Source organism: Coloeus monedula (assembly GCF_965178545.1).
Source record: "Coloeus monedula genome assembly, chromosome: 30".
Classification (NCBI taxonomy): Eukaryota; Metazoa; Chordata; class Aves; order Passeriformes; family Corvidae; genus Coloeus; species Coloeus monedula.
In genome coordinates, this window is record NC_138810.1 from 2,047,611 (window position 1) to 2,066,614 (window position 19,004).

Consider the following 19,004-nt stretch of genomic DNA (forward strand, 5'->3'; position numbering starts at 1 on the left):
ATGAGAAGACCCCCTCCTTGTCCCCCTGGCACCCCTGTTTGCCTGCCGTGGTCCGGTGACCCCCCCCTCAGGCACTAATCGAGGCAGGGATGAGCTTTGGGGCAGCTCTGGCTCCTGGGGACCAGGGGAGACACCTGGGAGGGTCCTGGGGATGGACAGAGCATCTGGATCAATCCCTGCCCTCCTGCTGTCCCCCCACTGACTACTGGGGACCAGGGGGGAGACCTGGAGGGTCCTTGGGGAGGGACAGAGCACCTGGATCAATTCCAGCCTTCCTGCTGCCCCTGCTCCCGGCTCCTGACCCCCCCTCCCCGGCTGTGGGATCCATCTTCCCAAATCCTTGCCGGAGGATGAACCCCCCAAAGCCTGGCTGGGGCGTGCGGCCGCCTCAGCCTCTGTCCCCACAGCCCCTGTGAGGTGAACTAAATCCATCCTAATTAGCGCTGATTTGCATGGGGAAATGAAAATTAATCTAGCTTGGCTTTATTGGAATTAGTGATTCCAGTTGGGCACATCAGGCAGTGGCAGACGTCTGGAGGGGCTGAGGGGCTGCCCCCCTCCTCTCCCCCTCCAGCCTGGTTTGGGGTCTCTCGATGGTGACACGAGGGTGCTGGGGAGCATCCACGGGATGGGCTCAGGCGCCTGGGTTGGACTCAGGCGCCCTTCCAGTGCGCCCCACTCCCTCTCCCAGTACCCCCAGTTGTGGAATACAGCAAAGAGCCCTGTTTCCCCCAGTTGTCACATCCCACAGGTGGTTCTGGGCACGGTGGGAGGAGAGCGAAGAGGGGGGATGACACCAGCGCTGGGGTGGGAGACGCTGCAGGGACGCGGGGTGTCACATTAGGGGTGGGGGTGTCATGTGTGTCCCTGTATTTCCACACCTGTATGTCCCTGTTCCTGGGCATCTCCACAAGCGTGTTGGCAAGTGTGTGCCCACCTGGGTGCCCAGTGCGAGCCACGCAGGAGCACGGGGTGGGGGGGCGACAGCGGGGGGAGCTCCGGCCGCGCCCCCTTCGGAGCCCTCTGGCCCCGGCTGCCTCCCAGCGCCGGCGCTCCGGGCCCGGGGGCGGCAGCGGTGCTCATTGTTATGGGGTCCGTGATGAGGCGGCGTGCGCAATTCTCATCCCGCTCATCAAAAATTAACGAGGAGAAAACAGCTGGGCAGGAGCTTGGTCCGCCGCGGGGTGGGGGTATCAGGGTGTGACAGGCTGGGGGGCCGTGGGATGGGGGTCGGTGCCTGGCACTTCATAGATCACTTAGCCTTGGGGTGCCCCTCCAGCCCCAAACTGGCCGCATCCCTCTGGGATGGGGTCTCCACACCGCAGGAGGACCCAGTCCATGGGCAGGTTGTCCCCGTGCCCCATCACCATCTCAGGGTCACATCTGGCTGTGTCCCCCTGCCCCATCACCACCTCGAGGACGCGTCTGCCTGCGTGATCCCCCCCAGCCGCCCCTCGGGATTTCATCCCGGCTGACAGGAGCGAGACCTCCCAGCTCCTGCGGCTGCATTTGCAAGTCAACCAGGAGCTGAAGGGCCGGTGGCGGCGCTGGCAGGGGCCACCTGTCCTGTCTACCTGGGGACAGGGACGGGGACGCCCAGGGGAGGGGTGGGAGGATGGGGCGAGCCCCGGCGCGGGGGGATGGGGCTGTTTCCCCCCCACCCCCTCCCCGTGTTTTCCCTGGCTGCGGGGGAGGGGTTTGCCTGTCTGGGGGGCTGTTTCCCCCTCCGCGCAGGCTGTAAACACTCAATTAAGCGGGAGCCGCGGTCCTGCCTTCCCTGTCGCTGCGGGTAATTATGTCGGTTTTTCGGTGTCAGGCGCGGCGGGGAAGCACGATTCCAGCTAATTGGAGCAGCAATCCCAGCCCAGACCCTTCCGCAGCTGCTGGTGCTGCCGCGTGACAGTGGCCCGGGGCCCCCCCGGATCGGTGCCCGCAGGATGCCTGGAGCCACCTGGCCCCCGGATCCAGAGCTCTCCCTGGATTCCACCTGTTCCCTGGATTCCATATTCCCACTGGATCCCACCTGTACCCCGGATCCAACCCTCTCCCTGGATTCCACCTGTACCCCGGATCCTAATCCATCTCCTGGATCCCACCGGCCCCTGGATTCCACCCTCCCCCTTGATCCCACCCTCCCCACCCTTCGGTGCTGCGGGACCGGCTGAAGTACCTGCTGGGTGCTGTCCTATGCTCTGCTCCATGGTGGGCTTGGGTACCCCTCTCCCAGTTTTTCAGGGATCATTTTGGGCTCCCCAGTCCCCCCAGATCCCTCCGGGGGCTGGGCACACCTGGAAGCTGAGGTGTGCAGAGCTGGGGAGCCTTTGAGGATCCAGGGAAGGATCTGCAGGGAGAAGGGAGCTGCCTATCAGGGTGAGCCCTGCCAGAACTGGGGTCTGGTGGGGGAACCCGGGATTTGGGGGTGGGGGAGGACTCGCTGCCTCCCATCCCAGGGGAGCCGCACCGGGAGCTCAGCGTCTGCCATTGATTTCTTATTATGGAGTTCAGGAAGAAAAATGAGGCGCTGGGGCTGCGGAGCCGCCACTGTGATTTGTTGCCTTCTCAGCGTGTCCTGGCGGGGATGGGAATTGATTTTGGAGGCTCTGGAATCAGTCAGCGGGGCTGGGGTGGGGGGAAATATGGGGGGTGGAGAGGGGACAGCTGCTGGGGGCTCGGCACAGCCCCCAGGATGTGGGAGATGGGACCCCCCGGACCTGCTCGTGGTGGTCCCCACGCTGTGCCGGGGGTGACAGCTTCCATGGGGGGTGACAGGTCCCTTTGTTGTTGGGGTCCCTGTCCTGGTACTGGGGGTCCCGGGGCCGCGCTGAGTGGGTCCAGAGAGGCTCACGGAGGGGGGGGCTGTAGCTGCAGGAAGGTCCTTGACCCTGCACCAGCTGCAGGAGCAGGAGGAGAAGAATAAAGAGAAGGAGCAGAAGGAGAAAGACGAGAAGGAGGAGAAGGAGGAGAAGAAGGAGAAGCAGCAGGGCACGGCGGAAGGCACGGCCCCACCCGCGTCCCACGCTGCCGAGTGCCCCGCGGCCGCCCCTTCCCGGTCCCTGTCCGGTGCCGGTGCCCCCGGGCCGACCCCCACCGCCGCCACCAGAGGGCACCACAGGCCTCCCGCAGGCCCCGGGGCGGCCCCGCGCGGCACCGGGCGGGACCGGGCCGAGACCCCGCGGTGTCCCCGCCGTGCGTGTGTCCGTGCCGTGTGTGTGTGTGTCCGTGCCGTGTGTGTGTGTGTGTCCCTGCCCGATGTGTGTGTCCCCGCCGTGTGTGTGTGTGTCCGTGTGTGTCCGTGCCCTGTGTGTGTCCCCGCCGTGTGTGTGTGTGTCCCTGCCCTGTGTGTGTGTGTGTCCCCGCCGTGTGTGTGTGTGTCCCCGCCGTGCGTGTGTCCCCGCCGTGCGTGTGCCTGATGCAGGTGTGCGCGTCTCTGCCTGTGCACGCGTGTCTCAACGTGTGCACGCGTCTCATCTCTGTGCAGGTGTGTCTGATGAGTTCACGCGTGTCCCAGCCGTGTGTGTTTGTGCCCCCCAGGGCTGTGTGTGTGTGTGTGCGTGTCCCAGCCGTGTGCACAGCTGATGTGTGTGTGCCTGGGCATGCATGTCCCAGCCGCGTGTGTCCCTGCCGTGTGTATCCATGTCCCAGCTCTCTGTGTGTGTGTCCATGTCCCTGCTGTGTGTCCGTGTCTGTGTTGCAGCCACGTGTCCGTGTCCCAGCCATGTCCCAGCCGTGTCCCAGCTGTGTGCTCCTCTCCGGCCCCACCGGTGTCTTTGTCACGATGAAGGACGAGGCCATTCTGTTTATTAAATTGTAGCGCGGCACGGCGCAGCCCTCGGAGCCGCTGACCCCGGTTATTTATAACGCGGGCGGGGAAATCGTAGCTCGGGGCTGGGGCTTTTCTGTGGAGAATTATGGAAAAAGGAATCGATAGTGCGGGCTGGGACCGAGGTGGTGGGGAACTGTGGGGTCAGTTCCAGGAATCGCTTCACTGGCATGGCTGAGCTGAACCCCACGGCTCCCCAGGACTGCCCCCAGCTCCCCAGGATCCTCCCTGGCTCCCTAAGACCCCCTCGGCATCTGGGGGGAGGCTTTTTCAGCAGCACTGGGGGGTGTCATGGTGTGGGGGAGTCAGGGTCTGAGGGTGCCAAGAGTCTGGGGAAGTCAGGGGTTTGGGGAACAATGGTCTGGGCGTGTCAGGATCTGGGGGTATCAAGGTCTGGGGATGTCAAGATCTGGGGGAGTCAGGGTCTGGGGGAATAATGGTCTGGGGGAGTCAAGGTGTGGAGAATAACGATCTGGGGGGTTTATCAGGGTTTGTGAGTATCAAGGTCTGGAGGAGGCAGGATCTGGGGGTGTCACGGTCTGGGGGAGTGTCCGGATCTGGGGGTGATCCCCGCACCCCGCCGCGGCTGTGGGTCGGAGCTGGGCTCTCCCGGTGCTCGTCCTGCCGCTCCCGTGATTAATGTGGGGAATTAGGCCGGTAATGGCTCTTAAATGACGGTGCCAGTTGCAGGCGCCGCGCCCCGATGGGTGATGGATGGTGCCGGGCCCTGGGTGGGCGCGATCGGAGCCGCGTCACGATCAGGGCAGGAGAGAGGAGGGGGCTGTGATGTCATGGAGATCAGTGACGTCACGGGGCAGGTGTGACATCACACTCCGGCTCAGCGCCACCGACCCCAGGCGCGCGGGGCTGGCAGGGCCGGGGCTGCTCCCCCGTTATCTGGCTGTGCAAATCATCACGACATGTCGCGATAGTGCTGCTGGGTGATGCCCATTCGTGCCCCTCGGGGTCACAGGCAGCAGCACGGGATCGCCGGGATCCAGCCTCTTCTCCCTGCTCCAGGGCTGATCCCGGAGCGCACGGAATGGAATCCATCCCGTTAATTCTCCATTTAATTATCGGCTGTTTGTTTATTGTTTGTTTGCTTTACTTGGGATGAATTTTTGATGCTGGTTTCCATCATGCCACGCCAGAATCCGGTGGGATTTACGGCTCTGGAAGGAGCAGAGGCGGATCAAGGGGAAGGGTCCCCAAGGGGTGACCCTGTGTCACTTGGGGGGCACAACCAGTGGGTGCCAGCTGGGAGGGCCAGGGGGGCTGGGGAGGCTGGGGACTTGTCCCAGGGGATGTGGGGATTGGGAGGGGTCGGGGGGGGATTTGTGACCTTGTCCCATGGGAGGTGTGGAGCCGGGATGGGGACAGGGGGCCATGGCTTTGTTCTGTGTGGATCGGGAGAGATCTGGAAGGGCAGGAACTTGACCCAAGGGCTGTGTGGATCGGGAGGGGTCTGGGGGAGTTGATCCATGGGATGTGCGGGTCGGGAGGGTCTGGGGGAGCTGGAACTTCACCCAAGGGCTGTGTGGATCGGGAAAGGTCTGGAGCGGTTGTGAACGCGTCCCATGGGATGTGTGGAGCTGGGATGGGAACGGGGTGGGGGCTGTGGATTTATCCCATGGAATGTGCAAATCAGGAGGGGTCTGGGAGGGTTCTGTGAATGTGATCCATGGATTGTGCCTGGGAGGGGTTTTGGGGGGGGCTGGGGGCTTGATCCATGGGACCTGTGGATCGGGAGGGGTCTGGGGGGGCTGTGGACTCAATCCATGGGATCTGTGGAACGGGAGGGGTCTGGGGGGGGCCTGTGGGTTCAATCCATGGGATCTGTGGATTGGGAGTGGTCTGGGGGGGCTGTGGGTTCAATCCATGGGATCTGTGGATTGGGAGTGGTCTGGGGGGGCTGTGGGTTCAATCCATGGGATCTGTGGATTGGGAGTGGTCTGGGGGGGCTGTGGGTTCAATCCATGGGATCTGTGGATCGGGAGGGATCCGGGGGGGCCTGTGGGGCGGGGGGGTGCTCAGTTCCAAGGCTGGGAGCCAGAGGAAGCGCGTGCTCAGGTGCAGGCACGTTCATGCCGAGCCGCAGCATCTCCCATTAATGAAGCACTTCATCACGGCGCCGTGCCAGGGGGGGCACCCAATTCCGGGTGATAAATTCCCGGCGACGGCCCTCGCTCGCTCGCAGCAGCCGTGATTCTCCTTCATCTTGAATAATATTTTTGGAGCGGTTGTAAAATAACCCAGCGCAGCAGCTGCCAGCGGAGCCGCGGGCTCCAAAGCCCCCGGCCCCCCCAGGGCCCCCCCGGCCCCCCCAGCCTCAGCACTGGCGATGTCACCTCTGTGTGTGTGTCTCACGTGTGTGACCACGCGGATGCCGAGCAGGTGTGGCCGTGGCCGTGCACGTGTGTGTGTGCAGGGACACGCAGCTGCACCGCAGGGCTTGGGGGTGCCCCCCCCCCCAGACCCTCGGGGTGCCCCTCAGGTGATTCCCCCACACCCTTGGGTACCCCCAGGCTCCTGGTTGTTCCCTTGGATCTCTGAGTTTTGTGGTCGTGGTCCCCCTTGTCCCACCCAGATCTCTGAGTCCTCTGCTGGGTCTCTGAATTTTGGGGTGAGGGTCATCTCCAGATCCTTGGGTGCCCCCGTGGATCCCTGAATTTTGCAGTGAAGGCCTGCCCAGAATCCTAGACCCTCCACTGAACTCCTGGATTTTGGGGTGAGGGTCCCACCCAGGCCCCTGGCCCCATCCTGGACGCCTGAGTCCCTCTCAGACCACTGAATTTCGGGGTGAGGCTTCGGTGAGTATTCCCTCTAGACCTCTGAGTCCACCGTGGACCCCTGAATTTTGGGGTGGAGATTCCTTCCCGGACCCCTGGAACCCCTGGATGAGATCCCATGGATTGACTGGGTAGACCAGAGCCCCCTGGTGTGGGTGGGCATGGAGCTGCCCAGATGTGCACATCTGTGTAGCCCACACGTGTCCCCACATGTTCACGTGTCCCGGGCTTGGCCGCTGTGATTCCTTTCCTTCTGGGCAGGATTTGCGTGTTTTTCGCCCAAAATGCTGACCCCTAATGTGCCAGGCTGGCGGAGAAGCTCCAGTGGCATCTCTGTGCTGGTGGTTATGGTGTCACCCTCGGGTGGGGCCCGCCTTGGAACCCCCCCAGCTCCCCGTCACGGCTGCTCCCGAGGGTTGCTGGCACCCCCACGGAACAGGGAAGCACCGTGAGGAATTAAACTCTTAATTACAGTCATTAATGAGCGTGGAGGAGGCTGGGCTCCGTGGGCAGGGAATCCCGTCATGTGCCAGGGGAGCTCCCGCAGGGAATGGGGGGCTGGGGGTGCAGGGTGTCCCAAAGCAGAGCTGGGACTGACAGGACCGGGGTCCCCCGGACCCTCTGGACCCGGTGCTCCGGTGCTGGGTCAGCGTCCCACCACGTACACAGGTGTCCCTATGCACACACCCCATGGACCCCTCATGCCCCCCCACCCCGTACCCCCCTTCCCCGTGCCCCCCTGGCCGCCCTGGGCAGAGGAAGGTGACGAAGGACACGCGGGCCGTGCCCAGGGCAGGATGCTCCGTCTCGGGGAGTGGCACTTAATCAATCGCATCTCCGATCTCTAATTATGTCACTCAGGGCCTCGGATGTGCCTCAGCCTTCTCTTGTATCCATGGACTCCCGAAAAAATCCTCCCCTTTGTCCTTTAGGCTTGGCTGGAATCAGACAGGGTGGGTGGCACCGTGGTGGGGGGAACCCCACAACTGGGTGGGAGAGGGGAGCATTCCGGGGGGACCCCAAGGACTTCCGAAGTAGGGGCTCACGGGCACGGCTGTGCTGGCACTCGCTGCTGCCATAGCGTGACCAGCCCCCCCTCACCGAGGGTGGGAGTCCCCATCCCTGCTGGGTCCATCCTGCCGCCTCTGGCCGCCCGCTCCATCCCTCTCCCGGTCCTTTGTTGGGTACTAATAGCCGCTTTCCATATGCACGGCAGCATCTGTTCCTGCCAGGGAGATTTGCATCGCTAAATGTAAATTGGGTGTTCTATCATTTATCATAAACGGGAGGGCGGGGGGTGGGGGGGCGGGGGGCGCGGAGGGGGGCGGCGAACCCCGGCCAAGTTGTCATCGGGAATCACACGGCTCATCCTTCGCCCCGGCACCGAAGTGCGGAGCCACCTGTGATGGGGCTGGCCCCGCGTGGGGAGGGACACCGAGGCCGTGCGGGGACATCGGGGTTCGCACCCAGCGCTCATCGGTCCCCCAGACATCGCGGTCACCCCGGGGGAGGCTGGAAGGAGGGGAGGGCGCCCGGGCTCAGGATCTGATCCCCAGCCTCCTTCTCTCCCTCCCCCCTGGCCGTGTCCCCGGGCCGGGATGTCCCGACCCGCCCCGTCCCTCCCAGCCCGGCTGCAGACGCCTCCCTCGCCTCCTGCCCACCCTCCATCCTCGGTCGGACCTCGGAACCCGCCGTCATCGCCGGACCGATCCCACCCTGGCCATGAAGGGTCCCCTGCGTGGAGGAATGTTCTCCCGGCATGTCAAACGGCACCCCGGCGTGAGTCACCCAGCCCCCGCTCCCTCCAGGGACCCCTCCATCCCTCCCCTGCCCTCTCCCCCTCCTCGCAGGGACCCCGCACAGCCCCCGTCCCTCGGGCTTGTCCTTGCCCATCTTTTGCCACATGTCTGGAGCCCCTGGGCTTCCTCGAGTCCTTCTCCCTCCATCCCTCCATCTCACCATCCTACCCCTCATTCCTCCTGTTCTCTGTGTCCTTCCTCAGCCTCCTCTTCCTCCCGCTCCCCAAAACCCTCCTCAGCCCCCCAGTCCCGCGTTATTCCGGCTTCCCCTTCCCACTGTCCTCCCGCACTCACAGCACTCTCCGGGTAAGCCGGGAGTCGTGGGGATCCCCATCCCTCCTTCACCAAGGAAAGGCGAGACCACCCAGTGCTTCCCACCCCATTCCCTCCATCCAGCGCTGGCGAGGGGCCGGGGCTCCTTCACCGAGCCGGGCTGGGGTACCTCAACTCTTACCCACACCCCAACAGGCGGCTGGTGAGCAAGGGGAACTTCCCCGTGTCCCTCCCCACCCACTACACCCTGTCTGGGGACATCTTTGTCAGAGGGGGTGGAAATGAAGCCCCGTCCCCACTCACCTCAGCAGCCCCAGATCTGTCCCTCAAAATGTCAAGCTGAGGGTTTTGGGTAAAAGATGCCTCAACCCCGGGGCTGGACACTGCCAGGGGAGTGCCAGCACCGTGGGCACAGGCAGGTGGGACCTCCAGGGTGCTTCCCACGTCCTTAGATGGGCAGCACAGGCCGAGGCTCCTGTGTGATCCTCAGTTCAGAATAGGGAGATTTGGGATGTTTCTGTTCCTGCCATAGCTGTGAGTGAGTGACTTGGGGGGCACAAAGAGGACCCCAAACTGGAGGTGTAAAGGCATGGGGGGGTCCTGGGTGCTTGCACACGGCAGGGCTGTTGCTGGCAGGGGCTGTTGGGGCAATTTCTGTGGTGTCACCCGCTCCATGCGGTGTCATCCATCCATCCCACACGCTCAGCCTGCTGGGCAGGTGTAGCCGCGCTTTCACCCGGCGATGGATCCTCCGCCGCAGCGTGCCCAGCTGCCTGGCAGTGATGGATGTCCCAGCTACGCTGCACAGCACCGTGGCCGTGAGGCACAGCAGCACTGGCAGGCCCAGAACCCGCTGGCACGGCTCGGTGGGCACCGAGCGGCCACCAGGCAGAGCCTGGCACTGCGCCCCACCGCCCACCCGCCTCGTGCCTGGGGGAAATCGGGCTCCACCGCTGGCACCTGCGGCTTGGCAGCCTCCTCCTGCCCCTAATTCTTCCCAGCCATTAATTACCCAGACGGTGTCGGCAGCAGATGGTGAGACGGCCCCGCTGCCCCGAATCTTCTCCAGCAGCCACAGCAATTCCCGGCGCTGCAGCAGGTTCTTGATTTGCCAGCGCTTGGGCAGCGGCTGCTGCCAGCTCCTGCTGGCACTCGGTGCCAAGGACCATCATCCACTGATGGCCCTGACCTCCTGGATGGGCGCTGGCATCTGCCGGGTGCTCCATCGTTTCAGCCTGGCTTGGGCACGGCACTGCCGAGCAGGAGCTGGGCCGTACTGGGGACACTGGGAGAGGATGGGGGGGGTCCGGTGGGGAGCAAAGGCTGGGCAGGGGGACACGGCTGTGTTTCCCCCCTTCCCCATGCAGGTCATGGAGCTGCTTGGCAGCGAGCAGAGGGCTCGGACTGACCCTTTCCATCATATTTTCCAGTCATGTCCCCCCACTCCCAGTGTCATCCCAGTGGGGAAACTGAGTCACGGAGCGGTGGGCGTTGAGTTCGGGGGCACTTTCTCAGAGCTGCGGCTGCCGAGCAGAGCTGCGAATCGAGGCAGGTGCTGGCGATGCGGCTCCGCCGGCACCGCTCCCGTTAATGGGCAGGACGAGGCTCCCTCCCAGGGGCACGGGCTGGCGCCGCGCTCATTACCCTGCCCGCGTCCTCCCCGGCGCGGGGGCCGCGGCAATTTGGGGGAGGTCAAAGCCGCCTCGGCTCGGCTCCGATTGAGGCCGCGTCGCTCCGGGCACTGGGGGATTGGCAGCGCGAGCGGAGATGAGGAGATGGAGCCAAGGTGCGCTGGGAGCCGCCGTGGGCACGGAGCGGGGGGTGAGGGGACCTGCTGGCAGGATGAATGTGGCGGGGTTGGGGTCACTGAGTGCCCCCCAGACCCGCGCTGGACCTCCGGCTGCTCAGCCCCCGCGTGGTCCAGTCCAGCCCAGTAAGATGAACTGGACCTCCTTGTCTCGTGCTCCGTCAGGAGATGGTGCAGAGGAGGTGCAGAGCCTGGGGGGCTGTGGGGGGACAGGGACCCTGTCTAGGGTCACGGCGTCGCTCGGGGACAAACCTTGCCCAGGGCCGAGTACCTCAGGGAGGAACCGCGAGCCGAGGCTCAGCCCTGAGCAGCGGCACTGGGAACAGTGGGAACACTGGAAATGGGGTGCTCAGCACCCAATCCTTCAAGGAAGAACCACAAGCCGAGGTTCGCTCTGATCAGGGGCACTGGGAACGCCAGGAATGGGGTGGCCAGGACCAAATCCTTCAGGGAGGAACCATTAAACTGAGGCTCAGCCCTGAGTGGAGGCACTGGGAACACTGGGAATGCCGGGAATGGGGTCCCCAGGTCCTCAGCAGCGCCAGCGCTGGGCAGCCACAGGCAGAGGGGAAGTGATTTCTCATTCCAAATCCAATTCCTCTCCAACACGAGCCGATTTTTCTCTCCCTCTTTTAATTCAGTCACTCAAGCTGACAGCTACACTGTGTACCGCAGCCCGGCTACAGGATTGCTCTGCCATATTCCCCCTGTAAATCTCCCGGCGTGTCAGCTCTCCCTTTCACTCTCCAGTCCGCCTGATAAATATTCATTTTATTGGGGTATTTTTCATTTCTCTCTCTCTCTCTCTCTCTCTCTGCAGCTCGTTCCCCTCATTGGCTTCATCAGTGTGGGCCTGGGCAGCGCGGTCCTGTACCTGCTGCGGCTGGCACTGTACAGCCCAGACGTCAGGTAGGGGTTGAGGTGCCCTGGGCACCCCCGGGGCACCCCTCGGGCTCTCACCCTACACCCCCAGAGCATGGGGGGGCTCAGGCCAGGTGTGGTAGCAGCTGCTCGGGTGCCCACACACAGCTTCATGGTGAAGGATGGGGGGAAAATGTGGGTCCAGAGGTGCCCAGAGGGAAGTTGGGGGGTTGTGTCCCCTCCCCTTGCCTTGGGGGGTTGGGGGGAGGGCCCCTCCAGCTCCAGGCGCTGGGAAGGAGGTGAGTGGGTGAGAAGGACGTGGGTGAGAGCTGAATGTGGCTGATGGGCAAGGGACAAGAGTGTGGGGAGGGTGGGGTGGAGGGGAATGGTAAATGGGATGGATGGTTGGAAAAGGGAGCGGGGGAGGAAGGGACAGACAAAACCAGCAGGGAGGGATGAGCAGAGGGAGAGGTGTGAGGATGGTTGGAGAGATGGGATGGGTGTGGGAAGGGTGGGATTGAGGGGGGAATGGTCAGAGGGATGCTTGGAGAAGGGACAGGGAGAGAGAGAGAGAGAGAGAGAGGGAGGGATGGACAAAACCAGTGGGGAAGAATGAGCAAAGAGCGAGGTGTGAGGATGGATGGATGGATGGATGGATGGATGGATGGATGGATGGATGGATGGATGGATGGATGGAAGGAAAGAGGGCTGTGGAATCCCAAAGGATGGATGGGCAGGACAGCTCCACGTGCTGGGGTGACCAGGCTGGTTTTCCCATGTCCCCACTGCCCCCCACCTCGTTTGTAATTGTTTGCTCCCGGTAAAACCACTCATGGATTTCATCTGACACCAGCTGAGCTCAGCTCCACAATTAGCAGATCCAGACACCTTGGCAGGGGGGTGTTTAGGGGGGGAATAACAGCCCCCCCATGCCCCAAACACATTAATGCCATTAAACAGCTCCAGGGGGGCTGTGTTTGCTGCACGGCCCCCCCTCCATCCCCCGATACAGACACAAACATCTTCCCAGATGGAAAATTCTGCTCTTGGCCAGCACCAGTGGATGGGGGGGGGGGGGACGGGAGAAGGGGGGGCAACATGAGCTGCTCTCTCCAGGGACCCCATCCCACGGCTCCACTGGCCTCCCACAGCCCTCCCGGGACAGGAAGGGACGTGTCCAGTTTGGGAAGGTGTCAGGGAGAACTGGGGATGGTGGTGTTGGGGCTGGGGGGCTACAACGGGGTGGGGGGGGTCTCTCCCCCACTCCTTACAGGCGCTGATGTCCCTGTCACCCCTCGCAGCTGGGACCGGAAGAATAATCCTGAACCCTGGAATAAGCTGAGCCCCACAGACCAGTATAAAGTGAGCACTGGGTGAACTGGGGGGCTGGCAGTGTGGTGGCAGGGAGGTAGCCACATTTAGGGCAAAACACCGAGTTTTTCTCTGGAAGGGGAAAGGGAGGATCAGCCCTGGAGCAGAGCCCCCCAACTCCTTCTGCTCCAATTTGGGGAGGGGGCTCTCTGTGCCCCCCCCCCCATGGCCAAGGCCAGGCTGCAGTGACACCTCCCTCCCTTCTCCAGTTTCTGGCAGTTTCCACTGACTACAAGAACCTCAAGAAGGACCGTCCCAGCTTCTGAGCCACCTCTGGGACGTGCTGGGCTGGAGGGGGAGCCCACCCCTCCCCCAAAACCTCCCTCACGGCCCCCCCAGCTCCGCCACAGCCACCACACACAGCTCCCACTGCTTCCCCAGCACCCCCAAACCGCGTGGTCGTGCCAGCCCCCCCAATAAACCACGTCCCCGTGGGTGCCCCTGCGCCCCTCACCTCGTGACTGTAATTAACTCGTAGGACAGTAATAAATTAATGGGGGGGCAGGGGCGGCAAATGGGATCTTTTTATGGTTTCCCAGAGCCAGGAACGCAGGAGATGTTATCACCCCCCCGGGAAAGCTGGGGCGCGGGGGGGGGGGGGTCGCATCCTGCTGGAAGCAGGACAAGCCCTCGGATGCTGTTTCCGCTCTCCCACGCTCCAGCATCGCCCCTACCCCGGCCCCTCTGGAGAAGGGAAGAGCTGGGAGGGGTGGAGGGGTCACACCCACACGTGCGAGCGATGTCCTGGATGCGTGTGCACCCCCCCCGGGGATACGTGACACGGGGCAGGGTGCAGCTGGTGCCCATCTGGGCAGGAAAAAGGGGGGAAAGATCCCAAGCTATGGTCCCCACACTCGACCCCACAACTCAGCGTCACCACCTGCCCTCAGAGCCCATGGGGGGAAGCACCAGGATGGGGACACTGAGGCACGAGACCTCCCCCTGCCCCGGGTCTCCTGGCATGGTGTTGAGGGGCTCCAGCGACCCAACCCCCACCTCCCTCTGCCCCCCAGCACAGCACCCACACACCTCCAGGCTCTGCCCCCACGTTTATTAGCAACCCCTCCCCATAGAAAAGTGCAAGATGAGGCTGGAACAAGCGGTGCCCCCCACCCCAAGCAGGGGCTGGGGGGGTCTCTGTACCCTAACACTGAGAGCAAGACGGGCGTGCGCCGCCCGCACCCCGGGGACGCAGCACCCAGAGGTGATAACGGGGAAGAAGGGGAGGAGGGAAGGCAGAGGGTGGGTCTCAGCCTCTCCTTGTTCCCCCCAGTGACCCCAGCCTGGCAGGAGGGGTGCCCCCCCCTCAGTGGTCGCTGAAGCCGGGCATGGGGAAGGCACGAGCGAAGGTCTCGACGCGCTGGCGAAGGTTGCTCAGGCGCTGCTGCGTCTCCGAGTCCTGCAGCAGGAAAGTCTTGAAGTCCTGGAGCTTACCTGGGGGTGGGGGGCAGCAGGTGAGGAGGGCGGGACCCCACAGCAGCCCCATCCCTTCCCAGGTACCCACGATGGGCGCTGGCACCGGTGTGGGTGCTGGGACCACGAGGGGAGCAGGGCTGGCACCACGAGGGCAGCAGGGCTGACAGACACCCAGGAAGAGGGAAATGGGGGGAGACCCTCCCGTCGCTCACTGGTTTTGCTCTTGACGTCCAGGGCCAGCGTGATGCCCTCATCGATGAACTCCACGACCTTCTGGAAATCCTCCTCACGGAATTGGCGGGAGGTCAGCGCGGGGGCACCTGGGGACAGAGCCCATCAGGGATGGGACCACTGTGGGAGCACCAGCCCCACAAGGAGTTCCCAGAGTCCCAGCCCCTCACTGGGGCTGCCCCAGTCCTGGTCCCCATGGGGTCCTGCCCCCTTTCCGGGCCAAAACCGGCTCCGAATTCCCACTTGGAGTCCTCAGAGAAGGGTGAAACAGGGTGGGGATGCTGTGCGGTGAAAGCCTGGGGATCCCCCACCCCAGGGATGGACCCTGGGCAGGGCCTGTCCCTCACCGAGGCGCAGCCCCCCGGGTGTCAGCGCGCTCTTGTCCCCCGGGCACGTGTTCTTGTTGGCGGTGATGGAGACGAGCTCCAGCACCCGCTCTGCCCGCGCCCCATCGATGCCCTTGGGCCGCAGGTCCACCAGCACCAGGTGGTTGTCGGTGCCACCTGGGGAGCAAAGGAGAGGGGTGAGGACCCCTGAGCACCCCCAGACCCCCACGCCACCCCTTTCCTGCTCTGCAGTGCTGCCTCTGTTCCACCTCACCCCCCCAATCCCCCTGCACTCCCCACTGCTGCCCCGAGACCGAGCGGGGCCACTCGTCCCCCATCACAGCTCACCCCTCTTGTCCCCAAAACCGCGGGGCTGAGCATTACCTGACACCAGGGTGTACCCGCGCTGCAGCAGCGCCTGTGCCATGGCCTTGGCGTTCCTCAGCACCTGCTGGCAGTACTCCTGGAAAGCTGGGGAGCTGGCCTGGCAGCGGGGACACCCCATCAGCACCAGGGGGCCAGGTCACTCCCCGCCCCGAGCCCCCTACCCCAGCACAGACCTGTTTGAGGGCCACAGCCACGGCAGCAATGGCGTGGTTGTGGGGTCCCCCTTGCAGGGAAGGGAACACGGAGAAGTTGATCCTGTCCTCGAGGTCGTAGAGGGTCTCCTTCCCTGTCTTCTTATCCACGGAGCGCACGCCCTTGCGGTAGAAGATCAACCCCGACCTGGTGGCAAGAGACGCTGGCACCGCTCCTCCCATGGGTGACACCACCCCCATGGTGGGGGATGAGTGGCCCCGCTCATCGAGTGGCAGCTCCATCCTCATGGGGGGAGTCCCAGGGGTTCCCGAGGGGTCACAGCCTCACCTGGCACCGCGCAGGGTCTTGTGTGTGGTGCTGGTGACCACGTCCGCGTGCTCGAAGGGCGACGGGATGGCCTTGGCCGCCACCAGCCCGCTGATGTGGGCCATGTCCGCCAGCAGGTACGCCTTGACCTCCTCGCACACCTGGGGACACCGCGGTCACCTGCTGGCCCCAGACCCCTGTCCCCAGCCCCAGGCCCCTCCCCACGTACCCTCTTGATGCGGGCGTAGTCGATGAGCCGGGCGTAGGCGCTGGTGCCCGCGATGATGAGCCGGGGACGGAAGAGCCGCGCCGTCACCTCCAGCTGGGCGTAATCGATCAGCCCCGTGGCCGGCTGTGAGGGACAGACAGACAGACAGACGGGTCAGTCAGTCCAGGGACAGACAGACACAGAGACAAAGATGGGTCAGTCAGCCCAGGGCTGGATGGACAGACAGACAGAACTTGGTCAGTCAGCCCTGTGGCCAGCTGTAAGGGACAGACAGACAGATTGGTCAGTCCAGGGACAGAGAAGCAGGTCAGTCAGCCCAGGGATAGACAGACAGACAGGTCAGTCAGCCCCAGGGATGGCTGCGAGGGATGGAAAGACAGACAAGAGAGCTTGGTCAGTTAGTCCAGAAACAGCCAGCCTGGTCATCCTGGGAATGGACAAATGGACAGACAGACAGACCCCTCTGCTCCCTGCCCTGAGCACAGCACGTCCAGCTGAGCCCTGGGCATCTCCTGTGGCACTGGGACACGTTGGGACATAAGAGGAGACAGAGGGCAGGGGTTTGGCAGAGCAGCTCGGACACCTCAGGGACACCTCGGGGACACCTCGGGGACAGCTCAGGGCTCACCCCTCAGCTACAGACCCTCCCTTCCCCCAGCTCACATCAAGCTTGTAGGGCATCGACTCGAAGAAGATGGAGGTGGCCGAGATCCTCTTGACGTCGGTCATGTACCCGTGCGTGAGGCTGTGGGGAGGGCAGGGGGTGAGGCCGGGACCCCGGGGCGGCAGTGGCCCCCAGGCTGCCCCCCCCAGCTCCCCACATACTGGCCCCCGTCGGGCAGGTCCAGCCCCATCAGGCGGTCGTGGGGCTGCAGCAGGGCCGTGTAGGCGGCGAAGTTGGCCGGGGAGCCCGAGTAGGGCTGGACGTTGACGCCCCAGCGCGTGGGGTCCAGGTCGAAAGCCTCCAGCGCCCGCTGCTCGCACAGCAGCTCGATCTGATCCACCACCTCGGCCCCCCCGTAGTACCTGGGAGACAGGGTGGGGTCACCAGGGGCTCCCCACTGCCACCCCCCCACCTGACCCCATGGGGTGCAGAGGGCAGCCCTCACTTGGGAGCACCCAGTCCTGCCCCGGGGCTCCCCTGGGCAGCTGAACCCCCAACGTCCCCCCAGCCCACTCCCTGCTTTACCTCTTCCCAGGATATCCCTCCGAGTACTTGTTGTTGAGGCAGGAGCCCAGGGCTTCCAGTGCCGCCCGGCTGCAGAAATTCTGGGGGGAAAAGGTGGATGGGAATCGGAGCAGCCAAACCCCCCCTACACAGGGGGTCCCCCAGGCCCGTCCCCACCCATGCCCGAGCCCCCCCCCCCACCTCAGAGGCGATGAGCTCCAGCCCCCGGCACTGCCGATCCTTCTCCTTCTGCACCAGGCTCCACATTTCGGGGTCGCTCTCGGCCAGGCTCTCCTGCCCCGTCCACCCCGGCACGTGCCCGGCGGCGGTGGCGGCAGCGGGGCCGTGCTGTGCCCGCTGGCTGCCGGTGCCCACCCGGCCCCCCCATCGCTGCAGGGTCTGTGCAGAGAGGGGGGGACAGGCTGTGACCCCTGGAGCTGCCCCAACCTGTCCCAGGACCTGCAGGTGACAGTGGCAGGAGCAGCACCCCGTGTTCTGTCTCCAGTCACCGGTGTCACCCCGCAAGGTGGGCACATGGGGACCTCAAGGACCCCACAGGGCACGTGGAGACTCCTCCACGGTCCCCCCAAGGCACATGGGGACCTCCTCAAGCTCCACAAAGGGCACACAGGGACCCCCAAGGACCCGTAAGGAACATGGGCAACCCCCAGGAACATCACAAGACACATGAAGACTCCCCCCGAAGCTCTCCACAGAGTACACAGGGACCCCACAAGTCACATGGGGATCCCCCCAAAGTTCCCATAAGGCACATGAGGACCTCCAAGGACCCCACAGGGTACATGAAGACCCCCTCAAGGTCCTCACAAGGCACACAGGGACCCTCCCAAGGCACCTGAGGATCCTCCCCAAGTTCCCCACAAGGCGCTCAGGGATCCCCCCCCCAAGCTCGCGCGCACACCCATGGGACCCTCCCCTCCTTGGACCCGGTGCTACCGGCGGGTGGCCGTGGGGGGGACCCCCTCAGAGTCCCCGTGCACAACCAGGGGGGCCCCCAGTGCCCCCCTCAGCCCGGTGCCCGGTGCCGGGTGATGTAACCACCGCCGCCCCATTGCATCACCCGCGGGGCCGTGGGCACCGGGCAGGGGCCAAGGCCGGTGGCGGTGGCTGTCCCGGCCCCGGGGACTTTGGGACGGACGCAAAGTCCGCAGGGGGGGGGTCACGGGGGGGGGCGGGCCGGGGTGGGGGGGGAACACCGGCATGGGGGTCCCGGTGCCCAAGCAGGAGAACCGGGATGGAGTTGAGAGCCCCGGGGGCGATGGAGGGCGGAGGAAGGAGGACACACGGGGAGAATGACGGGGCACCGGGACATCCCCCCCCCCCCGCCAGCGGGCACCGGGACCGCCCCACTGGGGACGGGGACACGCCGGGGACCCAGACCCGTGCGTGCACCGGGGGCTGTGGCACACTGTGGGCACAGGCACCCCTGAGAGCACCGAAAGACCCCCGGGGACCGGGACCCCTCTGCGTTCCGAGACACCCCCTCCGAGCACCGGGAATTCCCGTACACCGGGGTGTCCGCCCCTTCCCCCGGGCACCGGGACCGTCCCCCCGGGCACCGGGACCCCTGAGAGCACCGGGAGACACCAGGGACAGGAGCACCCGGTGAGTACCGGGGGATGCGGGAAGCGGGGATCCTTACCGGGGACTCTTACCGGGAACCGGAGACCTCCCCCCCGCCCAGAGACCGGGCCCCGCTCCCAGCCCCGAGGCTCACCCTGCCCAGACGGAGCGGCCACATCTCTGTCCGCGCTGCACGTGGGTCCCGGCCGGGTCCCGGTCCCGGCCCCGGTCCCGGTCCCGGTCCCGGCCCCCGCCTGGCTCCGCCCCCACGCGCGCGCTGCCGGGAGGGCGGAGCCACCGGAGCCCCGGGGCCGACGGGAAACTGGAGGTCCGACACCTCCCCTGCCCCCCCCACCGCCAACCGGGGTCAGCCGGGTCCCTGCACCTCCCCCCCATCCCTAATCCTGGCGTCCCCCATCCCTGCAACCCCCTCACCCCAGGCCGGGGTCCCCCATCCCTCCCCCCCCCCCCCCGCCTCATCCCG

At 64.9% G+C, this 19,004-nt stretch overlaps 2 protein-coding genes across 2 annotated transcripts; one reads left to right on the forward strand and one right to left on the reverse strand.

Moving 5' to 3' along the window:
* Positions 1 to 8,291: 8,291 nt before the first annotated feature.
* On the forward strand, positions 8,292 to 13,127 carry NDUFA4L2 (NDUFA4 mitochondrial complex associated like 2). Its single transcript, XM_082298965.1, has 4 exons — positions 8,292 to 8,388; positions 11,309 to 11,397; positions 12,651 to 12,711; positions 12,930 to 13,127. The coding sequence occupies exons 1-4, from the start codon at positions 8,332 to 8,334 to the stop codon at positions 12,984 to 12,986; spliced, it is 264 nt and encodes an 87-aa protein (XP_082155091.1). The 5' UTR covers positions 8,292 to 8,331; the 3' UTR covers positions 12,987 to 13,127.
* Positions 13,128 to 13,752: 625 nt separating this feature from the next.
* Positions 13,753 to 18,797, reverse strand: SHMT2 (serine hydroxymethyltransferase 2). Its single transcript, XM_082299111.1, has 12 exons — positions 18,675 to 18,797; positions 17,138 to 17,335; positions 16,958 to 17,037; positions 16,594 to 16,794; positions 16,432 to 16,513; positions 15,769 to 15,891; positions 15,561 to 15,700; positions 15,254 to 15,419; positions 15,078 to 15,177; positions 14,715 to 14,870; positions 14,349 to 14,456; positions 13,753 to 14,154 (listed from the first exon to the last, which is right to left on the reverse strand). The coding sequence occupies exons 1-12, from the start codon at positions 18,696 to 18,698 to the stop codon at positions 14,027 to 14,029; spliced, it is 1,506 nt and encodes a 501-aa protein (XP_082155237.1). The 5' UTR covers positions 18,699 to 18,797; the 3' UTR covers positions 13,753 to 14,026.
* Positions 18,798 to 19,004: the final 207 nt, after the last annotated feature.

What these genes read in the sequence shown, in the direction of transcription:
- SHMT2 (XM_082299111.1), bottom strand. Translation starts at nt 18,698, where the DNA reads ATGTGGCCGCTCCGTCTGGGCAGG. An exon ending in CGATGCCCTACAAGCTTGAT is followed by an intron (nt 15,892 to 16,431) that starts GTGAGCTGGGGG and finishes TGTCCCTCACAG; the next exon opens with CCGGCCACGGGGCTGATCGA. An exon ending in AAGACCCTGCGCGGTGCCAG is followed by an intron (nt 15,420 to 15,560) that starts GTGAGGCTGTGA and finishes TCTTGCCACCAG; the next exon opens with GTCGGGGTTGATCTTCTACC.
- NDUFA4L2 (XM_082298965.1), top strand. Translation starts at nt 8,332, where the DNA reads ATGAAGGGTCCCCTGCGTGGAGGAATGTTCTCCCGGCATGTCAAACGG. An exon ending in ATGTCAAACGGCACCCCGGC is followed by an intron (nt 8,389 to 11,308) that starts GTGAGTCACCCA and finishes CTCTCTCTGCAG; the next exon opens with CTCGTTCCCCTCATTGGCTT. An exon ending in GCCCCACAGACCAGTATAAA is followed by an intron (nt 12,712 to 12,929) that starts GTGAGCACTGGG and finishes TCCCTTCTCCAG; the next exon opens with TTTCTGGCAGTTTCCACTGA.